This window comes from Sminthopsis crassicaudata, chromosome 3 (genome assembly GCF_048593235.1).
Source record: "Sminthopsis crassicaudata isolate SCR6 chromosome 3, ASM4859323v1, whole genome shotgun sequence".
Lineage (NCBI taxonomy): Eukaryota > Metazoa > Chordata > Mammalia > Dasyuromorphia > Dasyuridae > Sminthopsis > Sminthopsis crassicaudata.
In genome coordinates this window covers 13,957,902-13,972,372 of record NC_133619.1, presented here as the reverse complement: position 1 = coordinate 13,972,372, position 14,471 = coordinate 13,957,902, and the positions used below count along the sequence as shown (strand labels likewise).

Sequence of the window (14,471 nt, the reverse complement as noted above, 5' to 3'; positions counted from 1 at the left end):
GGACACAAAAAGAGGCAAAAGAAGTGCTGCCCTCCAGGAGCGCCCAATCTCAGGGGAGCAAGCAAGCAAGCGTCCACAAGCTACAAACAAGATGAACTGGAAATGATTAACAGAGAAGGACAGAAAAGAGAGACTGGGAAAGAAGTCCCATAAAAGACAGGGCTTGCTGGAAGCCAGGGAGTCCGTTCAAAGGCCTGGGGAGAAAGGGGGTGCTGAAGAAAGCTTCCGCAGCATCTAAACGCCCGAACGTCAGTCTCAGCCATACCTTTGACCTGGATGCCAAGTTTTTTGAGGGCTTCTTCCACAGACTGGCTCTCCCTCTTCCGCATAAAGCCATTATCTATATGGACAGCGATGACTTGATCTTGGTCCAAAGCCCGATTCAACAGGGCCGTGCAAACTGTGGAGTCGACGCCACCGCTGAGTAAAACCTAAAGGGGAAGGACACAAAAAGGGGAAAAATGCAACTGGCTCCAACGTCTGGAGAAAGGCTCACTTTTCACCACAAACACCAAGGACAACGCTCCAAAACAAGTCCAAGGAGCAGCGTTCCCGACGACTTGTGCCTACGGACCGACAGCACAGGGACAGGAGCAAGCAAGAAGGGCCCCTGCTCACCCAGAGGCCACCAGGGAACTCTCTCCACACGACCACGGCCCGGCCCTCCCACCAGCAACCTGCCAGGGACTCTGTGGCCCGGCTGCCCAGGCTCCTCGGGAGGCTCAGCACCCCAAGGCAGAAGTCAGTGACTCTGCCACAGCCCCAGTTTTCCATGTTTGGTGAGAAAGACTGAGCAATACAGACTGCGGGGGGAGGGCGGCTTTCTCCTCAAACGGCCCCGCTGCCATCCTTCCAAGGGCCTAGGTTTCCATCGCTGCTTCTCAGCCCGTGTCTCCACTGGATCACCCAGGTCCCGCCCCAGCTCTCACCGGCCTCGGGTCTCTCCTCTCTCCCTCCCCTCCCCCAAGCTGCCCCATGACACGCTTCCTCCAGCCTAGCTCTGGACACGCTCCTGGGCCCACACAGCCCCGCACTTTTATCTCACCTGTTCCTTGTAATACACACATTTAGGTGTTTGCTGACAAAAAGTACAAGATGGAGGAGCTTGGGAAGCACTGAGCTAGGCCACAAAGATTGAGTAGGGATAACTGTGCAAAGGACCCGTTTTATGGAATTTGATGAAAAAGAAGTAAATCAGGAGGCGGACTTGCAGCCCGACGGCCCTCAAGCTGCTCACCAGAACCTTGGATGTTCCCACTCGCTCCTTGATCTCGCGGATGCACTCCAGCTCCCGGTTCTGCACAGTGAAGGTCCCGCTGCACCCGGCTATGTCGTACAGGAAGTTCTTCAGGATCACCTTGCCGTTTTCCGTGAGGCCGACCTCAGGGTGGAACTGCACTCCATACAATTTTTTGGATTCATTTGCTATACCTTCATGGAGATAACATTACCAGATCTTTTAAAAACTGCTCATATTTAAAAGTCCATTTTTCCCCTTACAGTTCCTTTGTAAATCTGAAGACAGGTAACACAGTGGGGGGCACAGAAAACATACAAAGTGAAACCCCACGTAATGAGTCTCCTTCAGAAGACTTTGACACAGTCCAACCGCCCTTAAAGTGCCTTCTGCTTCAAGGGGCAGGGCCTCAAAGGTAGGGGGTTTACAGAGAAGAGACAGAAAGGAAAAAGCCAAGGGGGCATCTGGCAACCACCTTCCCCACTGGCTGAGCATGGCGGAAGCGGCTCCTTCCCAGCATCCTCCATGGGGACAAAGGCCCATCTGCTGGATGTGCAAAGGAATCTCATGTCACAACATGAAGTGAGAGGTCAGAGGAGCTCATGTGTGGAGCTGTGGGAGGAAAAAGGTCAAGCCTAACCCTTTGTGGTGAGGAAATTGAGGCACAAAGTTTCAGTAACTCATCCAAGGTCACACAAATCCAATATAATCTGAATACAATCTGAACTTGGAGCCTGATTCCCCATGGAGGGAGGGAGAGAAGCAGGGGGTAGGAAGGGAGAGTGAGAGAGGGAAGGAATGGAGGGAGGAAGGGAGGGCAAGCAGCTGCCACCGTGAAGCCCCCCATTTTGTAACACTGAAAGTGAGCAACAGAAGCCAATGTTCTCCAACAGGTGACACTTCTGTGCTCCACAGGTAAGTAAAAAGAAACAAGGAAGCCCCAGATATTTCAAGCAGCCTCACCTGCCACGATGTTCCCGGACTGTGCCACGACCTTGAATCCATCCGCTACTTTGTCTACACTGTCTCCATGTGTGAGCAGCACAATCTCTTCCTTCTGAAGACCCCTGAAAATAAAATTTCGCTAAGAGTCGGAATGCAAAAATGCCAAAACCCAGAACGCTGAGATTTTGAAGCTTTAAAGCATGTCTTGAAACAGTAACTGAGAGCAGCGAGCCCCTGAAGAGCAGCTCGCGGCCGAGTTTCTGTGGAGAACGTAGCCATGAAACAAGAGCCCACGAAGTGGCTGCTAATTGTCACCGTTACCAAATTGAGCCGCAGGATGATAGAAATGCCTTCAAATGCAAGAGAATCAGTGAGTTAAGGGTTTACAAACTCAGGCTAGTTAGAGCCCTGATTTTCAAAACCTCCTCAAGCCAAAATTTAGTGTTTTTCCTGTAATAAAAAAAATCCATATAACATAGAATGAGAATACTCAGGCCAGAACGGACCATCTAACTTTGCCTGCCTAATTTTAGCACAACCCCCAGGCCAACGGCCCTCATGCTCTCGGGGACAGAGCCCCACCCGGGAATGCTCCGGCCTTGAGGAGACATCCTCCAAGCCCACCAGGGACCAGCAGCTGCGCCAGGCCACACCAGGGAGAGAAGCCTGACTGCGGAGAGGGCCCAAGCCCTGGGAGCGAGCCCTGGAGCCGGGCCCAACAGCAGGACGGACAAAGGCCCCGCGGCCCAAAGCTCCCGACTCTGGGGATCTCTCACCAAGCAGGATGGGCAAGCCCGAAATGCCGCTAATACCTGAATAACGTGCAGGTGTTGTCCACATTGATGTTGAAGACTCCGTCTTCTCGAACATTTTTCTTGTGCACCGTGCCTCCAAATACCTTATTCATCATCTGCCAAAACAAAAGAAAGGACACTTACACCGGGCAAAGCAAAAGGCCTGAAGGTGTCCGGGGACATGACGCACAACAGGTGCTCCACCAGCCACGGGGGAGAAGGGGACGCCCTCGGCTTCTCCTCGAGGCGTCAGACCTCAGGCCCCACAGCTGGTGGCCAAGTCTGCACTTGGGCCCACGTCTGAGGGAGCCCCGTGCCCCGTCCTGCAGAAGCCAGATGCCTTGGTCACAGGCTCACACCCTTGGGACTCTCAATGCACCATCAAAAGGCCGCCCCCCCCCCACCTCCAATGTCGCCATCACCAACAGGGAGGCTCACGGTTCCAGGGCTGGTTCATAAGGAAGTCTCCAAGTACCCCAGCTGTCTAAAATGCAGAGAGAAGCCCAAGGCCCGAGCTCGGCTTGAGGACGCCCTCCAGCTATGGGCTAACCCTCCCCCAGGCTGGGCACCAGGACAGACAGAGCCAGGAGAGCAGCTCATTGGGCAAACTGGCACTGGCCCTGTGTCAGGAAGACCGAGTGCCGATCCTCCCTTGTGACCGTGGGCAGTGCACTCCTGCCAGCCTCAGCTTCCTATCTCTAAGCGCTGTGGACAGCCAGCCATTTGGCTGCATCCAACTCTGTGACCCCCTGACCGTGCAGTCCCTGGGTTTTCTTGGTAAAAACACCGCAGGGAGTTTCCTTTTCCTTCTCCTTCTCCTGTGGATTAAGGGGAAGTGGTGAAGGGTCCCAGCCAGTCACAAGCCAGGAAGAATCCGACTATAGGCCTGCTGCGCTGGCTACCACGCCACCTGGCCACAGCCGCCTCCATCCCCGGAAAGTGGCACTAAGTTCCTCTCCTTCCTACCCTTCCCCCAGGGTCGTCAAAGGGGAGATCTTATGATGATCTCCTCATTTGGTCTCCCTATTCTGCCCTTCCTACTGACCTGAACGCTCCTTATGAACCGAAAATACCTGATCAATAACCCCTAGATCGCAGCTCTGAGTGTGGCCCGTGGTGACCCAGAAGTCGGGCAGACCCAGAAAGGGGTCTTAGTCAGGGACCCCGGCGGGCACCTCCTTGTATCCCGGCTCTAGTGTGTGAACAGGAGCCAAGTGCAGCGTCTCAGAAATGTCTGAGCAGCGTCCCGAGACAAGGCTGAGACAGGTTTTGGTCCAGCTTAATTCCTCCCCTTCATAAAATAAAAGCAGTGAGCAATTAAGAGAACGCTGCCCATGCTCTGGTTGTCCAAAGCAGCCCGTGAAAATTCAAAAAACTGGTCCTTTAATGCCCAAGGGATGATGTGAAAGGCTGAAATCATGAAGAGATCTCTCCAGGTGCCTCGACTGTGTCAAAAATGCACCAATTTTCTCTCCTATTTGTCCTGATATAGATCCTGTAAAATTTCCCATAAACTACGGTCAAGCCCCTTTCCTCTAATGCGAGTCTCTTACTTTGATCATGCATTTATTATTAAAGGAACTACACCTGCTTTTTGGCCAAGGGACCATCAGTTAATTCTAGAAATGCCAACTGTAAAAGCTAGTTCAAAGAGAACATATTTATACCTCCATAGAAAAACAAAGGGGAGAAAAACATCTCAACAAATTTTTCACCAATTGACACAATTTGGAATATAGTTGACTAAAGTCCCCACCATTCCAGGAGGAAAATGTAGAAACTCAAGGCACATTATTAAAGACTTGTTGTATTTTTCTAATATTCAACTAAATTACTATCTATTTTTATGGTATGACAAAGAAAGGTCAATAGTATATATGTGAAAACCTTTTTATCGGAGACGCTGCCTTAAAGGAAGCATGTGGGTCATTAAAATTGAATATCATTGCTTATTTCTATTTGGGTTTCTTCTATTCCCAAGAATTAATCCAAGTCAAATCTGCAATTGACCTGGCAAAATTGGCTTTAGGTATTTCGCAGGCCAGTGCTCTCCCCTATAATGAACTTCTACCAGCAAGAGGAAGCAAGAATACATTTGTATTTCTTACACATGTGTGAAGCATTGATCGCTATTTCCTCCCTTCATTTTCAAAGCTTGTGAGCTGGTAAAAGAGAGGGAAAAAATTGATCTGCACACTTCCTGATTTCTAACAGATTTCCTTTCTGAAATGTTCAGCATCGAGGCACATGGGTCCTATTTTGATCAGACAAACCTGTTTTGGCCATTTACAGAAATTGTAAAATCACCACTTTCCTCAGGATTTAAAACAGCTCAATTGGGAGGAGGGGGAAAAGAAAAATCAATGGATATAACACAAGTGGCATGGGATTAAGTCAGATGTGGAATGAGAAATCTGCCATTCCTCTTTTGGTTGGGGGTCAGCCCTCCCCCAGACCAACAAATATCTACGTCCCCATCATCTCTCACAGACGCCGGCAGCCAGAATGGTCAAAGGTCAGGAGCAGGAAGAGAACCAGGCCCGGATGATTCCTGAAGGACAACGTAGAATCCTGGGTCGTCAACACGTGGTTGTCTCTAACATTTATAGAAACAGAGCAGTCCCAGGAGAGCCTGGGGAGGCCAGAGCCACTGCTCCGGGCTTCTGTCCCACAGGGACGGGGGCACCAGAGAATGGCACAGAGTCTATCTCCGTCAGCTGGTCTAATGAAAGGAAGGTGGTCGTCCTCTCATGCCTTTTCTGCTCTATTGCCTTCAAGGCCCAATTAAAGCACCACCTTCCACAAGAAGCCTCCCCAGCTTCCTAATTTGGGTGCCTTCTGTCTGGCACTCATCTCCTCCTTATCCCACACAAAGCTGGCTCTGCAGACATTTGGGGGCTAGTGGGGTCTCTCTCCCCCATCTCTGGCAGTGAACGCTGTGCCCAGTGCACAGCAGGAACATGAGACAATGAGGCTGCCCGACTGGCATTGGGTAACTAGCCCTCGGGTTGCTGCCAACACCACTCCCCTCACAAGCGGACCCTTCTGCAGTGGGGCCCAGGGGGGAAGAAGGCCGGAGCAGACAAGAAAGAGAAACAAACCCCCAGCTGTGACCTCGTGGGGGGTTTTCTTGGCAGAGGCCGAGGGGTTAGCCATTTCCTTCTCCAGCTTATTTTTACAGATGAGGAAACTGAGGCACAAAGGGTGAAGTGACTTGTCCAGGGTCTCCCCAAATCTAAGCCAGCGCTTCGCTGCCCTAGAGATGCTGACAGGCGAAGGCACCCTCTCTGGGGTGCAGGAGGACGGCATGGCGGCCCTCACCCAAGAACCAGCACCAGAACGGCTCAGAGCGAAGGGGAGGGCCGATCCACTCCACACCTTCCAGACTCTGTGCTCAACTCTTGGGGAGCCTTCGGGGCTCCAAGGGGTCTGAGCAACCCTAGCCACACTGCACCCGGAGCCCCAATATGGTCATCTCAAGCACAAAGAACAACAGCCAACCATGTGGGGCACAGATAATAAACAAAAGAACAAGCAAGGGTATTGCCCCCAGATCAGAAAATAAAATTCAGAGCCTGGAAGGAAAATAAGTAACAAAAAAGAGAGCAAAGAAACTTCTCAGAAAAGGTGAAGTACAAGAAAATTGTTTAAAAGATGTTGGGGGGAGGAAGAAAGAAATTCTGCAATAGTAGCCCAATTAAGAAGGGAAGGAGAAGAGACGTGAGGAAAAGGAAACAAATAAAGGAAAAAAAGAGTTAAAAACTTACGTAAAATCTAAGAACTTGGGAGAGGTAAGACAGAAGGGGGGGGGGGGGGAGTACCTGCAGGAAAGGACTTGCAGCAAAGTATATCAAACTAAATTAATCCCAGGACAAAGTAGGAATTTAAAAGAGGAAGGGGGATAAGGGAAAAGCAACACTAGGAGATGAAGAAAAACACAGCCTCATCACCAACACTTGAAATGTGAATGAATTAAAAGTGAACATTTCAATTCTGTGAAAAACTCACTTCTATCAACTCTCTCCCGGAGAAGCCAGGCCGACGGAGGCCATCCCAGCTGTGGAAGGTGACAGAGGAGGGGCCGTGCCCGGACTAAAGAACCCTGGGAGCTGGAGTCTGGGGCTGCTTTTTATGGGCCCCAGGGGCGGTTTTCCTTGTGACTTTGGAGAGCCAAAGCAGGGAAAATATCTGGCCAACTGGACTGCTTGGTTCGCGGGGCTGCAGACATTTCACTTAGGGCAGCCTATGCTGGTTCCTTAAGTGAAATATGATTTTTATGACCTCAGATTCTATCTTACCCCAAACACAAACAACACTGGCGGAGCTGGCACAGACCAAGACGTAAGCCCATCCACCCCTCCCGCTGGCACTTATAGGAGAGTACCTGCATGCCATAGCAAATGCCAAGGACCGGCTTGCCTATGGTGAATATTGCTGGATCGAACCAGGGGGCATCTTCTGCATACACCGAGTTTGGTCCTCCGGAGATTATGATGGCGCTGAGGATGAAGGAACAGACATTAGCTACACACATCAACTGCTCAGTTTCCTAAACTCTACCAGCCTCGCCTAAAACCCTCCCTGATCCCTACAGCTGCACGCGACCTCTCCCACATTATGGACTTCTCACGGCTCTAGTTTAAGCCAGTATTCTGGAGTCATCCCATTCACAGAATCCCATTTGTTTACACATATTTCTCATCACAACTAAGACCAGGAGCACCTGTCAGAGTAGGGAGATATAGTAAAGATCCAGTGGGACTCAAAAGGAGATAAAGACACCCACCAGCCCCTTGGTGAAGGCAGGAGGTCTAAAGGGGTCATACACTGAACATGTTTTTGGACTTTTTCAAAACTGCTCAAACACGATGACTTTTGCTAAAAAATACTATTTCTCCTAAGGCATAGTTCTCTGGGAATAGGCAGGAGAAAGGTTCAGGAGATACATGGGATATTAGGAGAAAGAGAAGAAGTCAATAGAAACTTCTTTTAAAAAATAAGTCTTGAAAACAACAATGTCCTCAGGCTGTACAACTATGTTCTGCGTAAGACTTAAGAGACCTTTTTGGTAACTTTTTGTGATTAAATCTCCCTCTGTATGAGGTCAGAACAGACTAGTTTTAAAGAAAGTCTTTCTTTAAGAAATAAATGTTTCAGTGGCAAGGTACTGGAAATGAGTGGAAGCCCCTCAATTGAAGAATGGCTGAACAGATTAGGGCATATAAATGCAATGGAATACTAGCATTTATAAGAATGATGAGCAGTCTGGGGGAAGGAGGGGAAAAACTGGAACAAAAGGTTTGGCAATTGTCAATGCTGTAAAATTACCTATTCACATTCTTGGCAAATAAAAAGCTATAATAATAAGAAGGAAAGGAAAAGGAAAAGGAAAAGGAAAAGGAAAAGGAAAAGGAAAAGGAAAAGGAAAAGGAAAAGGAAAAGGAAAAGGAAAAGGAAAAGGAAAAGGAAAAGGAAAGAAAGAAATGATGAGCAGACTGATTTCAGAAAAGCCTGGAAAAACTTGCATGAACTGATGCTGAGTGAATAACCAAGAGAACACAATACACAGTAACAACACGTTTCTCCATCTACATCCAGAGAGAAAACTAAGGAAAAGTCAAGAAAGTCAAAGGATGGAAGCAAAGTATTTTCACTTTTTGGTTTGTATCCTTTCTCATGGATTTTTCCCTTTTGGTCTATTTTTTTTTTTTTTTTTTTGACAACATGACAGAAATGGAAATATGTTTAAAAGAATTGTACCGGGGCAGCTAGGTGGCGCAGTGGATAGAGCACCAGCCCTGAATTCAGAAGGACCTGGGTTCAAATCTGGTCTCGGACACTTAACACTTCCTAGCTGTGTGACCCTGGGCAAGTCACTTAACCCCAGCCTCAGAAAAAATAAAAAAAAATAAATAAAATAATTGTACCTATTTAACCTATATCAGATTGCTTGCCATCTTGAGGAGGAGAACGGGAAAAAGAAAAACATTTAGAACACAAAGTCTTATAAAAATGAATGTTGAAAACTATCTTTGGAAATATTTGGAAATGTAGAGGGTCACAGTCAGTGGGGAAAGTCTGGGTAAGATATAAGACCCTTCAGCCCAGAGCCTGCTGACAGTGTCTGGTTCAGTTCCCCATCTCCTCTAAGGACTCTCGGCCTGTGTGGAGATTGAAGCAGAGTGATAGCAGGTGACAAACTACAAGAGCACGTTGTTTAATGTGGTCCTATGTGCTCAGAGTTGTTTTTGTTACATTATAAAAAGGGGAAGAAAGCCCTGGAAATAAACGGACTCCATTTTCCCACTATCCTCAGGAGCCCCACCTCATCATGTCTCCAGAAGGAAGGTATATTTGATCACCCCAACTTAGGGCTCTAGAAAACAGGACACAACATGGAAAAGTAAAATACTGCTGAAGAAAAAGTATTCTACCTAAGGCCCTGTCTACTTTCCTTCACTGGCATATTGCTTAACATTTCAACACTGACCACTTAACTTTGGCACATAAGAAAACATATGAAGTGCAATTCTTATAGGGATTCCCAAAGGAGAAGGGAAGAAGCATTTTTATAGCATTTGTTATGTCAGCAATGAGCTAAGCATTTTATAGCTAACTTTTTTATTTTGATCCTCACAACCACCCTAGGAAGGAAGGGATGTCATCATCACCTTTTGCAGATGAGAAACTGAGGCAAATAAAGACTAAATACTTCTCCAGGGTCACCCAGCTGAGTCTCTGAGAACACATTTGAACTCAGGTCTTCCTGACTCCAGACCCAGGCTCTGTCTATTGGGTCACCAGTGCATGGAAGAGGTATAATTATAAGAAATAAGAAGATTTTTTAAAATTAAATAATGAGCTTACGTTATTTTTGCTTTTAAAGAGTAAACTCAGGGACATTTCTGTAAGATTTCATTGCTCAGACAAATTGAGAACAAGACCTCCCAGAGTGTGGCAGACATATACTCGGATCAAACAAATCAGTCAGTCCGATGTCCCCAGACCGAGACGTCCCTGCCCCATGCAGAACAAAGCCTACCGAAATCCTTGCTCTTTGATGGCAAATGCTGGTGTTTCCAAAGGGAAGATCTCAGACTGGACAAAGAGCTCCCGCACTCTCCTGTCAATGACTTTTCCATACTGAGCACCAGCATCCAGAATGACAACAGCCCCTTCATAGTGGTGGTGGCCATCCTTGAGATCTCCGCCAGCGTTCTCCAACTGTGAATACAATTTACAAAAGAATTTTTAATTGTGCAAATGAGTACCACAGAGAAGAAAGGAGTCATGGCGTCTACTCCAATAAACACAGAAAGAAAACTGGTAACTGGGGACCTAATACTTTATAAAAGGATAGTTAACGATAACACGGAATGTGTTAAATATTGAAAATGAAAAATCTTCCCTGACTTGACACAAGGAATGTGGATGCACACCTAAACCATTAGATATAAGCACAGTTTTTAAAAAAAATCTTCAACCAAAAATTCAAATTCAGCCTTATGATTATTCTTTGTATCTCCCAATTCCCACCGTCCTCAACATCCAAAGCCCTCACTAAATTTTCACTTTGTAACTACCAAAACCAGGCAGTTTTTAAGCAGGAACAAGATTGCTAACTGGGTTTTCTAAAGTAATCTCTCTAGTCCTAAGCTTTCTCATTTAAATAACTTTTAATTCTGAAATATTAGGTTTACAAATTTCCTATAAATTCCTTTATTTCTCTATTCCATGAAAACAAAGATAATACCTACGAAAGATCTAAAGCAAGAGTCACTACTGGTACCAAATAGTGAAGAATACATCTATTACCTACAAAATCTGAGAATAAACTCTACTATAATCAAACTACTTTAAGTGGGATAAGAAAAAACAGTAATCCATTTATGTAAAACTTAAATGTTCACAAAGCAATTTCCTGAGGACCATCTCAGGGGGTAGGGAATGCTGGGCCCTGTTACAAATGAAGCAGCCAAGGCTGACAGATGAAGTGGGGTGAGCTTGACCATCACACTCCCTAGGCCTAGGCCTCTTCCTCCTAGCCCTCCCACTCCCCACTGGCCTACACTCAGCCTTCCAGGACCTTACAGCTTGGGTCCTGGGCTTCCTAGAAGACCCAGACCTAAGATTCTGGGAGAAAAGGAAGGCCTCAGACTTCCCCAGGCTTCTGGTCCTTTGCAGGCCTACTAAAGGACAAAGGATGACCTTATATAAAGAAACCGTCACTTTGGCCTTTTAAACATATTTAATCACATGGAAGGCAATGAAGCTCCTTTTGCAATATTAGATCCCAAACTCTAGCACAAAGTAGTATCAACAAAATGGCCTGGTGGTATGAATAGAGAGCCTTATCAACAGGACACAATACTTGGAAGCAAACAGCCTGAGCCTAGTTTTTAAGCAGCCCAAAAATCCAATTTCTGGGCTGTCTATTCAACAAAAACTGCTGGAAAACTTGTAGTTAAAAAAAAAAAAAAAAAAATAGGGTAACTCAACCTGGCAGAAACTAGGTATAAGTCAGAATCTCACACTGTATATACTGAGATAAAATCCAAATGAATATATAGCAAACATCATAAAACAAATTAGATACAAGGAAGAAATTGCCTTTTAGATTTATGGATAGGGTACAACATTGTGACCAAAGGAGAGACAGAATCATACAGTGGTTAATTCTGATTCTATAAAATTAAAAAGGTTTTCGCACAAACAAAACCAATAGTTGAAATGAGAAAGGAAATGGTTAACTGAGGGGGAAAATTTTTTTAGAAAGTATCACTGATAAAGATCTCATTACCAAACTATAAAAGGAACGGATTCAAATCTACAAAAATAAGAGCCATTCCCCAAATAACAAATGGTCAAAGAATATGAACAAGTTAGCTCTTAAGGGAAGAAATCCAAGGTAAAAATAATCATGTGATAAAATGCTTCAAATCATTAATAGAGAAAAAGAAATTAAAGCAACTAAGCTTCTAAGACCCGTTAGGTGGTTAGCAAAGTTTTTGAGTTGTTTTTTTTGTTTTGTTTTGTTTAAGACAAATGTTGGAAAAACAGATATAGTAATGCACTGCAGTCAGCTGAGCTATAAATTGCTCCAGACATCCAGAAAATAATTTGGAACCCTACCTAAAAAGTTACTAAACAATGCATACTCTTTGACCCATACCACTCCTAGGCTCATAAAGAAAAAGAAAAGAAAAACATATTTAATATATTTATATAATATTTTACTTATTTATATTTATATAGCAGCTCTTTTTGTTGTAAAAAATAAATTAAAATGAAGGAGATGTTCATCAGTGGGGGAATGGCTCAACAAAATATTGTTTATGAATGTATTAAAATTCTATTGTGTGAAGAGAGACAAGAGAGAAGGGATAGGACTTGCCCTTAACTACCCATTTAAGAGTTTTGTGAAGAAAGTCCACTGAAAACTGATAGGGGCAACCCAAAAGGCCAGAGTTGTCTTATCCCAACACCACATCACAATTTAGGATTCTGGCGGAGAAATGCAAATAAGTTTAAGAACATAACTTTTTGTTTCTTAAGGCAAATCCCTGGTTTGAAAGATAATATTAAAAAAGAAAATTTCAATGCAATTTTGCCAACAGTTATAGCTGAATGAGACAGATGGTGTAGCTTTCTAAGAAGAACCAAAACATGTAGTAGCTACAGAAGCAACCAGTTCACAACTCAACTTTTTCATTTTCCTCTGAGCCTCCTACATCTGAAGTTGCCACAAGAGTAAATGACTACTCGAGAGCCTAGAAGCAAAGCTCTTACAGCTGTCCTCCAAATGGTGCTTTTCCTCTCTCAAAGAAGCACGATCCATTTAAGCCTAGTTTCTTTTACAGTTGGTCAAAATTTTAACAGAAGGATATGTATTCTTTTTCCTTCCAAGAGCCTGGTATGAATAGAGAACTGGACTTAAGAGTGAAGAGAACCTCGAGATGCGTCAAAAGGAAGTGCCACTGGATCTATTTTATTAAAGTGGGAATTAAAAATACTTGCATAAATTTTGTTGTTATCCAATCGTTTTCTCAGCAAATATAGTGTAGTTGTTTACCATTTCCTTCTTATTTTACAGATGAGAGGATGAAGTGACTTGCCCAGGATCACCCCGCTAGGAAGTGCCTCAGGCTGGATGTGAACTTAGTTTTTCCTGACTCCAGAATCAGGTGGTCCAATCACTGTCATTTAGCTGCCCAAAATGTAAATAGTTACATCATTTTAGAAATGAAAAAAAAAAGAAGGAAGTATCTTTCACAACTGTTGATGAGAAAAAAAAAAAGGTAAAAACACTTAATTACTTTCCTTTTTTTTTTTTTTTAGGCAGGAACAAAATCAATGCACCTAGAACAAGACAAGTTCCATGTGGGGAAAAATATTTGCATCAAACTCTTCTAATAAATCTCTGAAATCAGACATAAAAGAAATGTATATATTTGTACATATATAAATATATGACTAGCAACAATTCCCCAACAGCTAAGTTACAAAAGGTCAATTTTTTAAACAATTAATCAAAAAATCATTACTGAGAGAAATGTAAATTCTAGTTTCAAATAACAGCAACAAACTAGCAAAGATGGCAAAAGGTAATTGGACCCACTAATCCCCTCTTGGGGTGCTGTGGATGTGTCCAGCCCCCATAATATGTTGAGAAAAAGTGGCTAAAATGTTCACATGGATTCAGCTGACGATCCCACCTAACTGGGCACTTGACTCCAAGGAGGTCAATAACAGAAAGGACCCATATATACATGTAATAATGGTCATAACACTTTTTGTTCTAATAAAAAACCTTGGGGAAAGTGGGCCCTGTCTACTGGAATTCTCTAGATAAACTTTGGCACATGAATATAATGGAATATTATTGCACTGTAAGAAACAATGAACACGAGGAATTTGGATTCCTGAGAATGGTTGTACAAACTGACCCAGAACAGAGAGAGCACAAGGAAAATGTTCACGATGATAATAAGACTGATAAAAAAGTATTAAAAGACTCGATGACACAAATGTGACGCTACGGCCAATCCTGATCCAAGAGGGGAGGTTACAAAGCATTTCTCTTTTATCTGTTTAAAGATAAACTTTGTCAAATTCACAAGAATGTCAGCCATTCCCCCACTGATAATGGTCCAAGAATGAAACCAAAGCAAGTTACATGAAAAATAACTGAGTTGTTAAAGAACACTAAAGCTCTAGTGCAAAGGCTTGTTTTACTTTAGCCATTTGGGGCAGAGCCTGTACGAAATATCCACTGCATCACCCTGCCGCCTTTTCCAAAGAAGTAGGGCCGCTGACCATCATGAATGAAACTTTTCAGCTCTTAGTTACAGTAAACACTAATTGCTGTACTTAGCAGTGACAGGCCTTGGGGAATGCTCTAGGTTGTGTGTCTACTGGAAGAGAAATCTTAGATCACTGGGATGCTTTGTTTTCTTTCTCTACCTTCTCTACCCAGGTGGAAATAAATGAAGGAG

The 14,471-nt window shown here is 44.6% G+C and overlaps 1 protein-coding gene across 1 annotated transcript in view; it reads right to left on the bottom strand.

Moving 5' to 3' along the window:
- GMPS (guanine monophosphate synthase) overlaps positions 1–14,471 on the bottom strand; it is a 43,246-nt gene that overhangs the window by 14,045 nt on the left and 14,730 nt on the right. The window contains exons 2-7 of the mRNA XM_074298057.1: positions 10,019–10,200; positions 7,361–7,475; positions 2,995–3,092; positions 2,201–2,304; positions 1,238–1,431; positions 266–431 (exon numbers count right to left, since the gene is read on the bottom strand). Of these exons, the coding sequence (XP_074154158.1) occupies positions 266–431; positions 1,238–1,431; positions 2,201–2,304; positions 2,995–3,092; positions 7,361–7,475; positions 10,019–10,200 (859 nt within the window). The remainder of the gene's footprint in view (positions 1–265; positions 432–1,237; positions 1,432–2,200; positions 2,305–2,994; positions 3,093–7,360; positions 7,476–10,018; positions 10,201–14,471) is intronic.